At 40.2% G+C, this 20,639-nt stretch overlaps 2 protein-coding genes across 2 annotated transcripts in view; both read left to right on the top strand.

Annotated features, from left to right (window-relative positions):
* Positions 1–15,767: 15,767 nt before the first annotated feature.
* On the top strand, positions 15,768–19,215 carry LOC123513233 (arrestin homolog). Its single transcript, XM_045270304.1, has 3 exons — positions 15,768–15,917; positions 16,943–17,292; positions 17,822–19,215. Exons 1-3 carry the CDS (start codon positions 15,875–15,877, stop codon positions 18,575–18,577), a joined length of 1,149 nt encoding a protein of 382 aa, XP_045126239.1. The 5' UTR covers positions 15,768–15,874; the 3' UTR covers positions 18,578–19,215.
* Positions 19,216–19,348: 133 nt separating this feature from the next.
* LOC123513234 overlaps positions 19,349–20,639 on the top strand; it is an 11,661-nt gene continuing 10,370 nt past the window's right edge. The window contains exon 1 of the mRNA XM_045270305.1: positions 19,349–20,620. The gene's annotated coding sequence lies outside the window, so the exon portion shown is untranslated. The remainder of the gene's footprint in view (positions 20,621–20,639) is intronic.

The raw sequence follows: 20,639 nt of genomic DNA on the forward strand, positions 1-20,639 counted from the left end.
AAAAAAAAGTATTATCGATTGGAAATGAAAGGGAGATGACAAAAGGAAATAAGAATAAATAAGAAAGCGAAACAGAAGAATAAACGGAGTGTAGGTAATGCGAAGAAGAGATTGAGGGAAAGCTGGATGAGAATAAGAAGGAATGTTGTAATGGAATACAGTTAATCCCTTCAGCACCATGACACGCTTCCATATATGCCCTACTTGCTATTTGGTGATTTTATACAGCTTCAGAAATTTACGTGGGGATTAGAATAGTGAAGACTTTGGCCATTAATCTTCTGACCTCCATAGACCCTTCCTAATATAAATAGAATAATCTAATCACACCCAAAGCTCAAGATAAAAAGATGCGTCCCAGTAGTTAAGAGGTTAATGGTATATAGAAATATTCGGCAGAAGAGGATAAGGTGTGATAAACATTAGGAATTATCAAGAACATAGTAGAAGATGTATTGGGAGAGAAAGAGGAGGAAAAGGAATAGATTGGGATGTAATGGCGAAGATTATTGATTAAATTCGATCATAGTAATGAAGAAGAGGAGGGATAAATAAATAAAAAGAATAGGGGAAAGAACAAGAAAAAGAAAAATCAAGAATAAGAACAATAACAACAAAAAGATCATGAGAAAAAAAAATAGAGGAGGAGGACGAGGACGAGGAAGAGTAAGAAGAGGAGGAGAAGAAAGAAAAAGTAGGAAGAAGAGGAAGAAGAGGAGCATAACCGGAAAAGGAGAAAGCAGACGATGTGTGTGTGTGTGTGTGTGTGTGTGTGTGTGTGTGTGTGTGTGTGTGTGTGTGTGTCGCTACCCGCAGACATAAGGTGGATGTTTAGGTGTCTGTGTATCTGCTAAAGGGTCAGGGGTGAGACATGCTTATGGGGGAGGGCCGGAGAGAGCGAGGTAGGATAGGAAGGAAAGGACAGGAGCGGAGGAAAGATTTAGAGAGAAGCGGTAGAGAGGGACGGAGTTGGAGGGAGAAGACTGCAGGTGTTATATAAGGAGGAAGGCAATGTTCAGGAGACAAGGGAGAGATAGGGAGGGAAGAGGATGGATGAAATGGAAGATGCAACATAGCAGTGAGGAAGGGAGGCAAAGATACAACATAAGGTGAAAGGTGTAAATGGAGATTAGATTGTGGCAAAGCTGAATGGAGAGAGAGAGAGAGAGAGAGAGAGAGAGAGAGAGAGAGAGAGAGAGAGAGAGAGAGAGAGAGAGAGAGAGAGAGAGAGAGAGAGAGAGAGAGAGAGAGAGAGAGAGAAACAAGAAGCCACAGAAAGTAAAAAGTTGTGTGGAGAAGAAAAAATGTGTGTGAGAAACAAGTAGCAGTAAAAGGAGACAGGAATGTTAATGTATGATGATAGATGGGAGAGAGGGGATAAGAGGTGACAGGTACATACATTAGTACATACAAACCAGGCAAGGAAGGCGTCATAAACATACGGCAGATATGAAGTGAGGGGTGGTGATAGCAATCTGACAAAGACGTGAGAGATAGACTGATGGCTCTGTATGGTGAGGATGGAACGCCGGGCGAGGTGGTACACGTTCATCTCAAGGGTGAACGTGTAACAACTGACCGCTTCTAGGTGGAAAATCATGGTTCTCATCCGATTTTCTAACTTATGCCGCGAATATCTTAGGTTCTATTTCATCAATTTAAATTGGAAAAAAATTTCTGATAAAAAATCGGTTTCGAAATTTTTTGTGACGATTTAGCAAGAGGCATCTTGCCTTTGGAGAATCTTGAGGAGGGATTTGAGAAACAGGACAAGATGCAGATATGAGGTTTTGATCGGACGAACCCAACAGAGAAGATATGGTAACTGCATAAACAGAAGGATTAGAGGTTAGAAAAAAGACAAGAATGTAAGGTTTATATCGAAGATCAAGAATACTAGTAGGGTGTTGCACATGTTGCTCTAAGTCATGGAGGATAAGAAGATTAAAAGCTAGGTCACCTGGATGGTCAGTGAAGGGGAAGGCAAGCCAAAGCTTGGGGTGAACACTGAAGTCTCTAAAAATGGACATCTCCGCGAAAGGATAGAGAGACAGAATGTGCTCAACTTTGAAGTTAAATAGTCAAAGAATTCCTTATAGTCAGAAGATTTAAGTGAGAAGTAGACAGCGTAGACAAATTTAGTTAGAGAGTGACTCTGAGATATTAGCCAGATGGCGGAAAACTCGGAAGATTGAAGAGAGCGGACACGAGAGCAAGTCAAGTCGTTGCGCACGTGGACGCAACATGCACCTTTGGAACAAAAATGAAGTTAGAGAAAGTAGGAGGGAACAGAAAAGGTGCTTTCAGTTACTTCATCTGTTTTTTTCAGTGAGGAAAATAATATAAGATTTAGTAGAGGAGAGGTGGTGTTCTACAGATTGAAAATTAGATCTAAAACTGCGAATGTTGCAGAAGTTAATGAAGAAGTGTCAAGGGAGGTGTCAAGACATTTAGGATCGATACAAGAAGAGTATTCCGACCTGGGGACATTTATGGTTCCCTTTCTAGAACGGGACTCCGAGGTTGGTGTAGGAATCGCCATTTTAATTTTGAATTTTGAGATGTGTGTGTGTATAGTAAGTGCATGTAGTTGTGTGTGAAGGAAGAGAGTTTTCTTTAAGAGAACAGGCTGTGACTGTTCCCTTGAGCTGTGAGACGCAAAGATAAACGTTCAGCGGGGTCACAGTTAGCTTTAATGGAAAGTTCAAAGCCTTACCTGAACTAGTCTGTTAGATCTGAAAAAAATGTACCTGTTTCTCCAAAAATTTGCCAATCATGTGAAAAATTTAGTTACCCTGAAACAATTAACCTATCCGAAAATTAAGACAACATTTTTTGAATATACTAATCTCATATATGTGAAAACCTGCATACTTTGGTTTATTGCCGTGAACATCGCAAACAAACAAGGTGGCTATAGGACTCCTTGCAATAAAACTGTAAAAAAAAAGAGTAAAAAAAAAGACATATTAGAGGTGTTTTCACTTTCCAGGCAAGCCAACAACATCATGCAAAACGTGGGCATGAAAGTCTTTACAAATATAGACAAAAATCCCACTAGGCATCGTTATGTTCATGTTGGGCGACTGGCAGCTTTATGACGAGGCTGTAAGTCTCTGTCACCTGTCGCCTTTTATGTAATAGTGGAGTGGCCGAGACGGACTTACGTGTTGTTGCTTCCCTGACTGGATGTTTTAGTTTGTTGTTATTTGTATTGGTATTCATTATTCTTATTAATAGAAAGCATGCCAGAGAGAGAGAGAGAGAGAGAGAGAGAGAGAGAGAGAGAGAGAGAGAGAGAGAGAGAGAGAGAGAGAGAGAGAGAGAGAGAGAGAGAGAGAGAGAGAGAGAGAGAGAGAGACTTGCATTATTATTAGTATTGTCACATGAATTTCCGAAGATATGAAGAATACTATACATGACGTGTGTGTGTGTGTGTGTGTGTGTGTGTGTGTGTGTGTGTGTGTGTGTGTGTGTGTGTGTGTGTGTGTGTGTGTGTGTGCTCTCATTGAAAAAATAAACGGCAATTACAGATAAAAAGTGCAGCGTCATGAGGAGTGAAAGACATAAACAAGAATGAGGTTGAAGGAATGTGGCTGAAAGTAACTGGAGAAGAAACAGGAGGAGGAGGAGAAGGAGGAAGAGGAGGAGGAGGAGGAGGAAGAAAGGGAGTAAGAAAAAGTAATATTATGTTGCGAAATGTGTGATGAATATTGACTGACGAGAGGAAAAGGGTGGAGCTGAAAAATGATTGATGACTAGAGGAATAGAAGAAAGAAGAGACAGAGGATGAGGAGAAGGAGGATAAGGAGGAGGAGGAGGAGGAGGAGGAGGAGGAGGAGGAGGAGGAGGAGGAGGAGGAGCTCATTACTGTATATCATAGTAGCGCACCAATCAATGTCAACAGTGATGCCAAAGAGGCTTTTCGTGGAGGTATAGTGAACTCCCCTGAAGGTCTTGAATGACAAAGGGAAAGTGAAGTTGAAATAATTAAGTGATCAACGAGTCTTAATTAGCGTAATGAAAATTTATGCAAATATGTTATGTTTACTGTGCTTGGGCAGAGAGAGAGAGAGAGAGAGAGAGAGAGAGAGAGAGAGAGAGAGAGGGGGCTGGGAAGACGGAAGGGAGTCTATCTCATGATCCCATATTATTTCGTGACACAATCCTCCTCCTCCTCCTCCTCCTCCTCCTCCTTCCACGCTTAATCCTACTTTCCCTTTCCTTTCAGCAGGTGAAAGGGAAAAGTCATTCGAAATAGTACATAAACAAAATATTCTTACTTCATGTTCACTGCGCTGGTCTCCGATATGTTAGGTTAGGGAAGGTTGGTTAGGTAGCGTTGTGTTTGGTTATTCACTGTTCACCTTGTACTTGCCTTGATAGATGAGTGGAGTGGACTTAGTAGGCAATCAGATTATTAGTGCAGAATTATTGGAGAAATTTAAAAGATTACTCAAATTTATAGATGGAGAGATAGATAGGTGTGCTTTTGGTGTAAGCATGGCACTTTCTTGTAATTGTAGGAATATTGCTTAGATAGTAACGTAGGAAAACGCCTAACACTATACTAATACACATATTCTACACTCTCATACATCTAGTAACCACACCTACCCACACTTCTCATCAACACACGCGGGTACTTACCTGTGAGAACCCACCTACAGTAATCACCTTTCCTTATTTTATTATCGTCATGTATTCTAGATCTACAGTATTTGTCTCTTTAGTCTATATACTCTGTCCTAAGCTCACTTCAGCGGAATGTTTGCGGCTTTCTGTCAATGGGATTCTTAATGTATCTAAATAGCTTCCTAGCAATAGTTCTCATTTAATTGCTTATTTCTTTTTTCGTATATTTTCTCAGCAAGCGTAAAGGAAAGACAGGAAAGCGTGAGAAGGAAGTAGGGTAGCGGGGCTGGTGGTAGTGTTTGTGATGCTGAAAGGGGTTTGGATCAGGCAGGTTTGAGATAAGATGCTCATTTAAACCACGAAAGAAGGAAGCTAAGAATACTCTCTCTCTCTCTCTCTCTCTCTCTCTCTCTCTCTCTCTCTCTCTCTCTCTCTCTCTCTCTCTCTCTCATAGCACAATCAAGTTATATGACTGAATGGGTGAAACAATACTGACAGCGTAATACTTTGTCGTTGTCACGTGTTTAAAATAGTTAGCCTTACTAATAACATGTAAATGCTGGGTGGAAGAGTGTGTGTGTGTGTGTGTGTGTGTGTGTGTGTGTGTGTGTGTGTGTGTGTGTGTGTGTGTGTGTGTGTGTGTGTGTGTGTGTGTGTGTGTGTGTGTGTGTTAGATCCCTCATGCGCTATGCTAGTGTGGAACTCTATGCCATGTGAACAATCTCGCTGGCCTGCTCAAAGGTTGCAAAACGTGACCAGCCGCAGACCTTATTGGTGGAGAAACACTCAAGTGCAGGTGGGGAGAAAGGCTTTGGTGGTGGTGGTGGTGGTGGTGGTGGTGGTGGTACTGAAAAGTGATCCAGTATAGAAGCAAGACGCAGGTTAATACGGGTCGTGAGTAAAGGCTGACCTACTGTACCTCTCTCTCTCTCTCTCTCTCTCTCTCTCTCTCTCTCTCTCTCTCTCTCTCTCTCTCTCTCTCTCGTTCACTTCTCACAAGATATTTGTATATTTTCTCATCAACTTGGCTCGTTTTTGTTAGGTTAGTATTGGTTCATCCTCACTTTCATTCTTGCTGCATCATCTTCATCATAGGCGTTCTTACAGTCAGCCTCCATTTCCTCTCAAAACCAGAAGTGAGGTGTGAGTGGAGATCAACGAGACCTTCACCTGTACCTATTAACTTGTCGAAACTTGAAAAGAAGAGAGATAACTACACATAAACATAAGGCAAAGCTACAAAGGTTAACATATTTGGCAACAACATACTCGTCACACCTACACACACACCCATCCCCCTCCTGATATCGCCTCCCTCCCCCTCACCCCCCTCACACACACACACACACACACACACACACACACACACACACACACACACACACACACACACACACACACACACACACACACACACGCACATGCATAAACCTTTTACCTGGCATCGTTAGCAAGCTGTGGAAAATTTGTTGTAATGAATACGTTCTGAAGCTAGGGAGCAAAGTGGCCAGTCACGCACAAAGGGAGGGAAGTAGAGGGTTTGGGTGTAGGAAAGAGAGAGAAAGGAAGGCTAAGTTGTCCACCTACATTGCACAGTCATGGCAATTCACACAAGCATCTGTGAGTTTTATCAGTATTCTCAGACAGTTTTTTTCTATTCATTCTCATCTTTATTCTGCGTACCTTACTCATGTAGAAGTCCACCAGTATCTTTCCTACTATCTATCTTTATGTCAGTAATTTTGGAAACTGCCTTCATTTATTCATTTCCCCTTTTTTTTCTCCTTCCTAGAAATTAAACAAGGAGAGTATAAAGACACCTATAAAGATGAACTGGGGAATTATTTATTTTACTCTCTCTCTTGCCTCCTCTCTATCTTTTTGTCATTAATTTCGGAAACTGCCTTTATTTATTCATTTTCCGTTTTTTTCCTCTCCTTCCCAGAGCATAAACTCTTTTGTAGAAGGGGCGTATAAACACACATGTAAAACTAAACTGGGGGAATTATCCATTTACTCTTTATGGGGAACAGCAAGTTGAACATAATTTTTCTCTTTTCCTTCATATCCAAAACAGGTAAATCAATTAATGAAACCCAAAATAACATTGATAGAGAAGAGAGAGATGATGGTGGTGAGCGATGGTGGAGACTACTAGTGGAGATAATCTGTTCCTTTCCTTCCTTTATTAATGAAATGCTCTCCTCCATTATTTTGTGAAGGGAGAGATGTAGTGGTGACATTCAGGTGATAGACACGTGGTGGGAGAATCCAGGTGAGTGATATGAAGGGTGAGAAGGTGGTGAGGTAAGCTGACAATTAGCATGGCGTTAAGTGTCGAGTGGAGCTTTTATGGTGATGAAAAGGATATGGTAATGTAATGGCAGGAAGGGGCAGAGTGGTTAGACGAGGTGATGGTGGTGGCGATGCAGGTGATGATGATGGCGTTAGCGGCTAAGGCGGTTAACTAACGAACAGAAGCGAAGCAGTAACCGGAACGTGTTGGAAAAGAAAGAGCAGGAAGATAATGACAGAGTGCAGTGAGGGAATGAGAGACTGACTAATAGAAGAGAAGAGAGTAGAGAGAGAGGAGAGAGAGAGAGAGAGAGAGAGAGAGAGAGAGAGAGAGAGAGAGAGAGAGAGAGAGAGAGAGAGAGAGAGAGAGAGAGAGAGAGAGAGAGAGAGAGAGAGAGAGAGAGAGAGAGAGAGAGAGAGAGAGAGAGAGATCAGGAGGTAATAAAAAAAATATGACCGCAATGCTAGGATGATGGAGAAGGAAGACAGAACAAAGAGACAAATAACTGAAAAGGAAAGGAGGTTGAATATAGTGAGGATATGCAAAAGGGATTAAGGAAAAAAACACACACAGAGAAATAAAACGAAAAGGTAAACTGTAAATAAAAGAGAAGAGGAAGAATTTATTGAGAGAAAACGGAATAAATGAAAAGTGAAAGAATGTCTTGCTGTAATGACAAAGGATAGAGATAAGGAATTAGAATAAGGTTAGTGAGAGAAAAAGAATTAATGAAAAATGGAAGATCGTACTGATGTGAAAAGAGAAAATGGTAAAGCACAACATGATAATAAGAAAAGCACAGAATTTAAAAAGAAAAATTGAATGATGGATGAAAAAAAAATCATTCTGTAAGGACAGAGGACAGAGATAAGAGAAATAAGGAATTAGACGGTCTATAATACTGGGAAAGAGAAGGAATTTAGTGAGAGAATAAAGAATGAATAAAAATAGATCATACTAATGTGAGAAGAGAAAATGGTAAAACACAACATAACAATAGAAAAAGCACAGAATTTAAAAGAAAAAAATGGAATGAGGGGTGAAGAATTATAACGAGAAGTCTCATCGAATGTCCCTGTTACTCTGACAATCCTTTCTTTTTAATTTAAAATAAAAAAAAGTCTTCATAAGTCGGATATGTCCCAGAATTTTGGCTAACTTTATTTTAACTTTAAGAGTACTGTCAATCAAGTGAGCCTTTTTCTTTAACTATTTTTGTTCCCCTTGGCCGGCTTCCCAATTAGCATTAAAAAAAAAGGTTATATAAAGATAGGATGTTTATTTTTTCCTAATGTAAATAAAATCGTCTTATCTAGCCAAAAATCAAGGTAAAAATGGGTCTCAGTAATGAACGGGTCAGCATAAGAGGAGAGGAGAAGTGCTGGAAGGGAAGACTGCATTACTCTGTGCCAATGGGAAAGGTGTAAAAGTAATAGGCGTGAATTTCTGTCATACACGCTTTCTCACACCTTGACTTCCCTGTTCCTACCCCGTCACTCTCTCTCTCTCTCTCTCTCTCTCTCTTGCATTCTTCCTTCCTATTCTCCATTCACGTTTTCATTTTTTGTCAGTGTTTCGTAACTCCTCGCTTCTCTTTTCCTCTTCCATTCATTAGGACTGTTTTCCTTTGCTGCTTTCCCTTTCTCCCCTTTCGTGTTTCTTCTTCTTTTTTTTCCCCTTGTTTATTTTTTTCCTGTTTTTTCTTTTTCTCATTTTGTCTTTCAATCTACTTACGTTTCTATCTTTTGTTTTGTGTGTCTGTGTGTGTGTCCACCATCTCTCTCTCTCTCTCTCTCTCTCTCTCTCTCTCTCTCTCTCTCTCTCTCTCTCTCTCTCTCTCTCTCTCTCTCTCAACACTATTACAAAACATGACTTCAAAATTGCTACAAATCATGGACCTCACTGCTGCCTCGCCACACGAACACACACAACACAGGATAACAGTAAAGAGGACATTAACCTCCTTAGTACCTTGACACGTTTTCAAATTAATTTTGCTTACTATTTGGTGATTTTATACAGCTTCAGAAACTTATAAAAGGATTGAAATAGTGAAGACTCTGACCATCAATCCTCTGATCTCCATACACCCCTCCTAATATAAATAAAATCGTCAAATCATACACAAAACTCATGGTAAAAATGTGTCCCATTATTGAAGAGGTTAATTACATGCCATGGCACATATGAGAGAGAGAGAGAGAGAGAGAGAGAGAGAGAGAACACCAACACTTAGATCAGCAAAACTCGCTTTGATTACGGATCCGAACCTTTTCGAGCTGCTGAATACGGAGATTGATTTCGCAATGACTTCTGTCGGCTCGTCACCTCCAGCCGCCATCATCAGCGTTCTTAGGTGAGGCCTGCAGGTGGCTTTCACTCACCTGTACAGGCAGACGCGGGTATGCTCAGGTGAGCGGAAAAAAATTAGCTGAGGTAAAAAATGATTGGATAGGAGAAGAAAAGACGGTAGCGCGGTGGGGGGACGATGAAGGAAAACGACTGTGGGAGAAAAGAAGTGGGAGGAGGAGGAGGAGGAAAAGGAAGAGGAGGAGGAGGAGGAGGAGGAGTAGGAGGATGAGGATGAGGAGGAGGAGGAGAAGGAAGAGAGGCAGGAGAACTTCAAAGAAAAATGTCAGCCTTCCTGAAGAATGGAAAAAGTATTGTGGCATGTATGAACACATTTGCAACGGTAAATTATGATGAAAGATAATGGATGACAGGAAAACGAGAGAGAGAGAGAGAGAGAGAGAGAGAGAGAGAGAGAGAGAGAGAGAGAGAGAGAGAGAGTGTTTATATGTGTGTGTGTGTGTGTGTGTGTGTGTGTGTGTGTGCGTGTGTTCCGCCACATGGAGCAAGATAATAAAGAGAAAGGGAGAGGTTTATGTAAAAGGCATAAAGAATATCAATAATGACATGGACAGGCGCTCACTTCTAGCTATTTAAGATTAGCTAGACTTTCTACCATAACTCTCGACCATCTCCCCCCTTCTGTCCCGTCCCTCCCCCTTCCTTATCCTCCTTCACCTTTCCCCTTCACCTCTCCCCCTTATGCCTCCGATCTATTCCCCACAATGTAGCCAATCCTATGAAATATCCTTCTTTGATAAGCCAAGATTCTCCCTAACCTCTCCTCCTCCTCCTCCTCCTCCTCCTCCTCCTTCTGCATTTACTCTTTCCTACTCTCTCCTCTACCCTGTCTTCCCTCTTCCCTACATCTCATCCTTTCCCTCCTTACCATCCCATACCCTTTCACATAAGTTTCATCCCTACATCCTTGTGCCCTTCTCCCTCTCTTCTCTCCTGTGCTTCGCCGTCTCCACCTGTCTCTCCCTCCCTTTTCCCTCTGCCCCCCACAGGCCTCGCACCTTTACCTGCTTGTTGCCAGGGGAGATAAAGGTTCTGGCCGCGATGCTTCTTAAATCATGTAAAAGGAGGTTGTTTGTACTTTCTCCTCAAGGATTACTAACGCTATAGAATGATTCCCCCTCCCTCCCTCTCTCTCTCTCTCTCTCTCTCTCTCTCTCTCTCTCTCTCTCTCTCTCTCTCTCTCTCTCTCTCTCTCTCTCTCTGTTTCCCATTTTTTTCTGTTTCATTCGTTTTTGTTTACTGTTCACATATATTTGCGATCATTTTCTTTCGGTTGGTAGTAACCTGCACACACACACACACACACACACACACACACACACACACACACACACACACACACACACACACACACACACACACACACACACACACACACACACACACACACACACACACACACACACACACACACACACACACACACACACACACACACACACACACACACACACACACACACACATACAGGTAGGTAGTATCGGTGAAACCATTGGAAGTCAAGGTCATTAACTGCAGGTTATTTAGGTAAGAGAGAGAGAGAGAGAGAGAGAGAGAGAGAGAGAGAGAGAGAGAGAGAGAGAGAGAGAGAGAGAGAGAGAGAGGATGTTAAGAGCCATATCTGGTTTAAAGGATTCAACTTCTCCCAATGAACTCATACAGAATACATAAACACACACACACACACACACACACACACACACACACACACACACACACACACACACACACACACACACACACACACACACACACACACACACACACACTCATTAGTTACACATTAATGTCTCTCCTCTCTCTCTCTCTCTCTCTCTCTCTCTCTCTCTCTCTCTCTCTCTCTCTCTCTCTCTCTCTTTGCACATGGAAGTCAAACGAACGTACACGGAAGTCAGGAGTGCTTTTTGTTCCCTAAGAAAGCCTCACGTGGAAGCATTTATAGGGTCTCGCCTTGCCTAGCCACACCTTGTCTTCACCTTAGCTACGGCTGCTTCCCACCTCCCTACCGACCTATTTGTTCAAAGTTCTTGTGTGTGTGTGTGTGTGTGTGTGTGTGTGTGTGTGTGTGTGTGAGCAAAAGGAAGTGTGAGTAAGCAGAGAGGGCTGTTCAGGTGTTGTCTGTCAGGTGAGTTCCTTTAGGACATAAGCACATAAGAGAAGAAGAAAGCTGCAAGAGTCTGTCAGGCGTACACTTGGCAGTCCCTGTATGAGCATAGCCACCTAATTACATCTATCTTCCCCCTCCATAAATTCATCTAATATTTTATAAAGCTCTCTGTTGACTAAACACTGACTACATGCCAACTGAGTCTGTTCCACTCATCATCCACTCTCTTGAAAACCTGTTACTTCCCATTTTCCTCCTAAACCTGAATTTCTCAAGCTTAAATTAACAAGATAAGTGTGTCTCTTCTGGTTTATTGGCTGGCAAAGGTAATGGCGAAGCTGGATAGCTTAGTAACTAAGCAAAGTATTTTTGTTGCTTATGTTATTATTAGTGTCATTATTTCATAACAAGAGTAATGCAATTAATTGTTGTTTTGTTGTTATTGCTAACAAAATTATTACTATTATCATTATTATTATTATCATTATTATTATTATTATTATTATTATTATTATTATTATTATTATTATTATTATTATTATTATTATTATTATTATTATTATTTTTGTTATTATCATTATTATTTTCATTACTATTGTTATTATTATTTTATTATTATTATTATTATTATTATTATTATTATTATTATTATTATTATTATTATTATTATTATTATTATTATTATTATTATTATTATTATTATTATTATTATTATTATTATTATTATTATTATTATTATTATTATTATTATTATTATTATTATTATTATTATTATTATTATTATTATTATTATTATTATTATTATTATTATTATTATTATTATTATTATTATTATTATTATTATTATTATTATTATTATTATTATTATTATTATTATTATTATTATTATTATTATTATTATTATTATTATTATTATTATTATTATTATTATTATTATTATTATTATTATTATTATTATTATTATTATTATTATTATTATTATTATTATTATTATTATTATTATTATTATTATTATTATTATTATTATTATTATTATTATTATTATTATTATTATTATTATTATTATTATTATTATTATTATTATTATTATTATTATTATTATTATTATTATTATTATTATTATTATTATTATTATTATTATTATTATTATTATTATTATTATTATTATTATTATTATTATTATTATTATTATTATTATTATTATTATTATTATTATTATTATTATTATTATTATTACTACTACTACTACTACTACTACTACTACTACTACTACTACTACTACTACTACTACTACTACTACTACTACTACTTACTACTACTACTACTACTACTACTACTACTACTACTACTACTACTACTACTACTACTACTACTACTACTACTACTGATAATAATAATAATGATAATAATTATTATTATAATTATGATAATAATGCCATTATTACTAAATCTTAATAGCACTCGTTTTATTGTAATTCCTTTTCCAACTTCACAACCTGATTTGTGTGAGGTTTGAATGACCTTATGCTCTCTCTCTCTCTCTCTCTCTCTCTCTAATAGTTATCTTAATTTTTTCATTAAATATAGCTTTGATGTCTGAGTTTAGCAGCATAAAGAACTGCTACGAGACGGTTTTATTAACAGTGATCATGTGGTTTGTATAATTAAGATACCCCTTTCACTATATGTCAAAGAAAATCTCTGTTTGTAAAAGAAAACCTACACCTTCTATATTTCTATGAGTAACAAATGCATTTCTTCACTGCTGAACTGTTAACATAGAATACCTACAAGTGTTAGGAGGCTAAATTTCTATCTAATTTTTCTACAAATATACAATGTGGAGCTGATAAATATGAAAAATATGGGCTAAAGAAATTAATGTCTGCTGCTTTTTCTTCGTGTTGACTGCTTTATCATTATCCCTTCCGTTTTGATTTTCTCACCCATGGATGTTTTGCCTCACCGCAGTGATTGAGGAGGAGGAATCGTCGTGGCAGCAGCAGCGGTGTGAAGACTGACATGATCATACCTTTTCAATATATTGGGGTGGAGCAGGAAGGGAAGGGATATTGGGGTCAGCTCTCCCCGTTATTTTCCTCTCTTGAGACTGAAATGGTATTAGTGTTCATGATGAATGTATCAGACACATGCACTTATTGACCTTACTGTGGCTACTGCTGCTGCTGCTGCTGCTTTTTTTTTTTTTGTCATTGTTGTTGTTGTTGTTGTTGTTGTTGTTGTTGTTAATTGTTGTTATTGTGGTTAGCATTACTGTCTTCAGTAAAGCAAGTAAGGTGGCAAATTATGAAGTGAGTGAATTGTTCTGTAAATACCATGGACTTCATATCGCCTATTGAGATGATATGCTAATTTTTTATTTTTTTTTTTCAACGAGGTGAGGTTTTGTTCCCTACTACATGAATATGACATGCTGGGAAAATGTAGATATCTGTGGGAAAACGTTTCCGAAAAAAAATCAATATATATATATATATATATATATATATATATATATATATATATATATATATATATATATATATATAAGAAATTACTATTCATTTTTCCTCCTTGCAATTTCGCCATTTTAGAGAAAGGCAGCATGTCCCACATTCGTCCTGGTGTACCCCACTCTCCCTTTTTTCTTTCCACGCGCGAGTAACATTGACAAAAAGGAAAAGTTTTAATCAAATCTTGCTTTTCCAGCGTTTCGTCTTCTCCTACGTAAATACGAGGAAAAAGTCATTGTTGAGCAAGGTGTTGGCACTCGAGGAGTTGTGCAATAGCGACGCGTGACCATTCACAGATTCCTTACACTGATTCCTATCTCCTCGTCCTCCTCTTGTCTGTCCCTCGCCTAGACGATGAGATTGGAATGATTCTTTATCAATGATGAAGAACAGCCTTGATCATGGTATTCATATCGATCTTTTTCAGCTCTTCGTTCTCTCTCTGCGTAGGTGTGCAGAGAATGAGAGGGAGCGGGGAGCGGGTATGCATGGAGTAAGGGAGTAGGGATTCCAGCGAAGGATGGGTGATAGGGCGGGATGAACGCCGGACAGACACAAGTGATGGTTGGGAACGATCTTTGTCTTGAATTAAAATTTTAGGAACTGACGATAATGAGGATGTTGACGATGATGATGACTATGAGAATGCTGACGATGATGATGATAATGATGATGGTGATGACGATGATGATGGTGATGCTGACGATGATGATGATGATGATGATGATGGTGATGACGATGATGATGGTGATGCTGATGATGACAACGATGGTTAACAAAAGTAGGGAAGGCAAAATAATAATATGAGTTTTAAGGGAATGTGAGAAATTTCAAACCACGTTATAGATTTATAGATCATTATTGTGATGTTTTTGAAATCATCTGTCGATATTTCTAAATTTTGCTACAATAAACTAATCTAACACAAATCATACTGACAATTTAATACAACGAAAAGAAAGATAAAGAACGTGTTTTGTACATCTAGTAGTGTTTGGTAATTATTGATAACGTAATGTACTGTGGAAGTTAGATTAGATTAAGCTCGATCAAGATATTCGATTCCTTTAGGTGAGATTACTAAGAATTCTTGTCTTACAGTGGGAAAAGTGATGGTGGAAGAATTCATATTGATGGCGTCACTGATATCTACTACCATTATTCAATTGATTCTATTTATTTTTTTATTCCTCCATGTTCACAAAGATTGATATTAACGCCTACAGTACCATGACACGTTTTCATATCTATTCTGCTTACCATTTGCTGATCTTATACAGCTTCAGAAACCCATGTGGAGATTACATTGGTGAGGACTGGCCATTAATCTTCCGACTTCCATAAATAAAATCATCAAATCATATCCAAAAGTTATGGTAGACATGCGTCCCAGTACTAAAGGGGTCAAACATGAGTGTAACTTGGAAATGTTGGCGTTAATTGTCTCCTAGATTCTTGTAACTCCAGTGAAATCAATTTGAATTGCTTTAGGCTACACTACATGAGGTAAGGTGAAGTATATATTTTAACCCCTTCAGTACCATGACGTGTTTTCTTATTTATTCTGCTTACTATTTGGCGATTATACACAATTTTAGAAAATTATGTTGGGGGAATTAAAAGAGTGAAGACTTTGTGTATTAATCTCCTGACCTCCATAGACGCTTTCTAATATCAATAAAATCGTCTAATCACAACCAAAACTCGTGGTAAAAATGAGTCCCAGTACGGAAAGAGTTAAACGGGGAAAACCAACAGGAAGAATGATGCGAAGTAGCGATGAACGGGACAACTGGAGAGACGTGAAAAGGTGCAGGAAATGTCTCACTTTATGGTGTGCCAATCCCTGATGTGGCTTCGCTTAACAGGATTGGTAAATAGAGTGGCATGCACAGTAAGGCTGCGGGGTTGACACCAGTGTAGGAACAGTCTGTGTCTTCCCGCGCCGCCGTCATGGTGAGCTCCGTAAGGGTGTTCAAGAAAACCTCAGCTAATGGTGAGTGGCTGTCCCCCTCCTTCCCCACCGCCCCTCCGCCGCCTTCTGTCCACCACAATCACACTGTCACCCATCACTCTTCCGTATCAACCCACTTATCTCCACATCCCCACCCCATTCTCTCTCTCTCTCTCTCTCTCTCTCTCTCTCTCTCTCTCTCTCTGTGTGTGTGTGTGTGTGTGTGTGTGTGTGTGTGTGTGTGTGTGTGTGTGTGTGTGTGTGTGTGTTTAATGTCCGTCTATTTGTCTGTATGTGTTCATGTATTTCTGTATAGTTAGTCTGTCTGTATGCAAGTAATTATTGCGTGCATATGTTTGTGGATATGTGTATGGTTTATCTGTCTGTCCGTCTGTTTTCCCCTCTGCCTGTCTGCTGCTATTTCCCTTACACCACTCGCACCACCTCTCTCTCTCTCTCTCTCTCTCTCTCTCTCTCTCTCTCTGCTAATACTCTGCTAATACTAATAATAATAATAATAATAATAATAATAATAATAATAATAATAATAATAATAATAGTAATAGTAATAGTAATAATAATAATGATAAAATAACAATGATAACAATGTAACAATAATAATAACAATAACAGTAGTAATGTCACTATAACTTTCATAGACTTTGCTATAAGCATTTAGTGAGTTTTGCTCGTGTGTCTGTGGAAGGAGGAAGCGTTTGGAGGAAGGTGGCGTTGTTGTTGTTGGTGGTGGTGGTCGTGGTGGTGGTGGTGCTCTTAACTCCTTCAGTACCATGTCGCGCTTCCATATTCATTCTGGTTACTATTTGGCGATTTTATTCACCTTCAGAAACTTATGTGGGGATTGCAATAGTGAAGACTCTGGCCATTAATCTTTTGACCTCCATAGACCCTTCCTAATGTCAATAGAAATCGTCTAATCACACCCAAAACTCAAGATAAAAATGCATCCCAGTACTGAAGGAGTTAAGGGGAGTGTGATGGTATACGTGACAAAGGAAGAATGTGCCTGTCGTGGCTAGGATGATCCCCACACTGGCTTCCGGCAGGCAAGGTCACCGCGTACTTGAGTCGGCGGGACTTCGTGGATCACATCAGCCACACCTCGCCAGTGGACGGCGTGGTGGTGGTGGACAAGGAATACCTCAAGGACAGGAAGGTGTTTGCCCGCGTGACGGTTACGTACCGTTATGGACGGGAGGAGGATGAAGTGATTGGACAGCATTTCAGCAAGGAACTGGAGCTAGTGAAAAGCGAGGTGGTGGCGGCAAAGCAGGAGGTCTCAGATGTTGTGGAGTGTGTTATGAGCAAGCTGGGCGATGATGCGCGGCCCTTTTGTATCCAACTGCCTGCCCACGCTCCGGCCTCTGTTACCTTGGATCCTGAGCATGAGAGCTCAGTGAGTGTGTCTCTCATTACCCTCCCTCAACACGTCCTAGATAATGTTAGCGTATCTGCTGTTGCTTTTATGAGTAGTCTAGTACTTCCGTGACCTCTCAAGCTGCTAAAGTAAGATTTCCCCTTGACAAGATAAAGGCAAAACTTTGCAAGACTTCCTCAGCTGACGTAGCCGCGAGTACAGAATAGTTCTTACTCTATCCTTAACAGTTTATTTATTTAGTTATTTATCTTTTAATTTTTTAAATTTTATTCATTTTTATCTATTCATTTTTGTGTATGTGTGTGTGTGCGTGTGCGTTAGCAGCTGAGCCTAATGGGCACACTATAAGTAGAGGCCTATTGAATTTGATGCTATATAAGGTAAATGTGTAGCTCTGTCTTTAAGTATTAGTTCTTACTTGAAGCCAAAAGACTGTTTACCATCTATTTTGTTAAATGTATCTTCACAATGTATCAGACCTACGAACATATGTACATCACTTATTCCGTGCTATGTTCAATAACGTTTGGTTCCCTCTCACTTTCAGAGCAGGAAGCTCGGCGTAACGTACGAGCTGGCACTGTATGTGGCTGAGCACCCCGAGGAATCCCCGTTGAGGCGTGCAGCCGTCATTTTCCCTGTGCGCAAAGTGCAGTTCTCCCCGGCCAAGTCCCTCGCTCAGCCACCTGTAGCGTGTGTGACCAGAACATTCACTCTCCCCACAGGCAAGATCACGCTAGAATTGCAGCTTCAGCAAGACTTGTGTTTCCACGGTCAGCCGATGGAGGCTCAGGTTAAAATTGACAACACCGCGAAGAAGACAGTGAAGAGCCTGGGGATGCAGGTGGTGCAGCATGTCGAGGTCACCATGACCAACACTAGCTTCAGCTCCGTGGTGGCTTCCATAGAGACCTACGAAGGGTGTCCTGTGATCCCAAACTCTCGCTTCTCCAAGACCATCGTGCTCACGCCACTGCCATTAAGGGCCCATGGCGTCGCCCTCGAGGGTAACTCACAGGACGAGGACGCCAGTCTGGCCTCCTCCACCATGATGTCTGCTGCCGCTGCCCTCAGTGACATCCTGGGCATTATTGTATCCTACGCCCTTCGAGTGAAGCTCAACTGCGGTTCCCTTGGTGGAGACTTGAGCATCGAGCTACCCTTCAAGCTGATGCATGGTGAATCTACCACTACCAAAGCGTTATTGCAGAGGTCCCAGTCAGCTGTTGATTACAATCTGGTGATCGAGGAGTACAGCGCCATGCGTCGCGGTAAGTCCCTCACCGACGAGTTGGAGGAGTAACACGGCTCATGCCATCCAACCAGGCTCTCCACACTGTCCTCGTAGGCCCACCAGTTACTGCAGCTGTGGAAATGTGCCTACGCATGAGTTGTAAGCAGTGGCATGGTAGAAAGGGTGCCATCACTAAGGCCGTTTTAATTATATTTTTTGAGCGGACTTAGTCACCAGGTCACAAGTACGAAGACAAACTGGGAGTGCCAACGTCATCGTCACCGTCTCAAGTCTGCCGTCAGCTTCATTGCAACGTCTCATCCCTGCCCGTGAGAGATACCGATCCTCAAATGCGCGTCAAAGAAGCATGCACATGAGGGTAACGTACTGCTAATCTTCACTATGACTTTCACTGCCTCGCACTAAGCTGTCTTAGCCACGTTATGAAAGAGCGCTATTTATGTTTTTTTTTTTTTCTTGATCATATTTCCAGTTGTTTCCTCATTTCATGGCGCTTTTCCTCTGTCTTTTTTTTTATTTTAAGGTATTTGCTTGTGAAACTAGATATGCAACATGGTGTTTTTCTTCTTATCTTCACATCTCCCATCCACAGTTACTTAGTATTTACGTCACTATAGGTACACTTGGCCATGTCTAATTATATTATGTTAACATTCTCTTTCTTAAAACAATAAAACAAGATTTGCCATTTTACTTAGTTGATCCAACTCGGCCAGGGAATGCCGCACTCACTGTACAAGTGATCATCCCTGCCTCTAGAAGACCAACAGGATCGGGGCTCCGTTTCACCGTAGCAACAGCAACAGCAGCAGCAGCAGCGGTACACTGTGTAGGCTTTGCCGTCAAGTTTGATGAACGTTGCGATATCATTGCAAGACATCGCTGGAAGTAGAAAACATCCAAGTTTACAATGCAGTACCAACAATAGGGAATAAAAGTGAGAGGTCATGGTGATCGTAGTTGTAGTGGTGTAAAAAAAGGGAAGAGAGAGAGAAAGATTACTGTGATAAAGGTAGAAAACTTAATGGCGAGAAAGAAAGGCAATGGTAAGAAAAGCGATGGTGGTGAAAGAAGTTAAGCAAGAGACACAGAGGGTAAGGTGGGTGGTGGTAGTGACATGGTGAAGGAACTGGAAGGTTTAGAGTATAAGAAAATAAGGGAAGCTGCGAGAATTCCTCAAATCTACACGTAGCAGACAGACCCTGCATGAAACAAACCTTCCTATTTCCAACATCATCCTCATCCATAAGATTGTCCAATTTCATTGCAAACTTCCCAATGATTTGGTAATAACAGCCTGATTATTAAGTCTATTCCATTCATTATGTAAATATCTATTTGAAAACAAAAGATTAGATAAATTTATGGATGGGGATGTTAGATGGAATTAGGTGGTCTGCTCATACAGGGACTGCCACGTGTAGGCCTGACAGCCTCTTGCAGATTCCCTCTTATCTTATGTTCTTATGTTCTTAAATTGACTCATATTCATTTTCAAAATCCAACTTATCAAGCTTGAACCATTATTTCTTGTCCTGACACTTACGTTACTATTGCTATAACCTACACCACTTAAAAGTTCCATCTGATCAGCTCAATTCACACTTCTCTAACGAATAATAATCCAAAAGCTTTAAACTCCTTTTTCTTAAGCAATACTTCTCCTCCCTGGTATCTTTTCAATCTTTCTCATTTATAATTAACCTAATAGATCTATAACCTTCCTATAAGATGAGGACTAGAACTGCTCATCACAATTTACATAAAGTCTGACCAGTGCTGAACGTGAATGTGTTAAGGTAAGGATGGTGAAGGTCATAACAGGGATATAGATGAAAGAGGAGACGAGGGAGTGAAAGGGATGAAGCAACGGCAAATGAGGAATGAAGGAGGCAGCGGTGAGAATGGGGGCCTGCAAGAGAGAGCGGGGGAGAGCACAAGGCCAGACTCCAGAGTGAGAGAGGGCAGTGTGGCAGTGGTCTGTGAGAGGTGGTGGCGGGCGGAACGGAGGCGACGCTGCGAGTGGGATTGCACGTGTGCTAGAGGTGGTGGTGGTGGTTATCTCAGTAGTGGTGGTTTGTCTTAGTGGTGGTGAGTAACGAGAGGGGGG

Source organism: Portunus trituberculatus, chromosome 35 (genome assembly GCF_017591435.1).
Source record: "Portunus trituberculatus isolate SZX2019 chromosome 35, ASM1759143v1, whole genome shotgun sequence".
In the NCBI taxonomy this organism is placed as follows: domain Eukaryota; kingdom Metazoa; phylum Arthropoda; class Malacostraca; order Decapoda; family Portunidae; genus Portunus; species Portunus trituberculatus.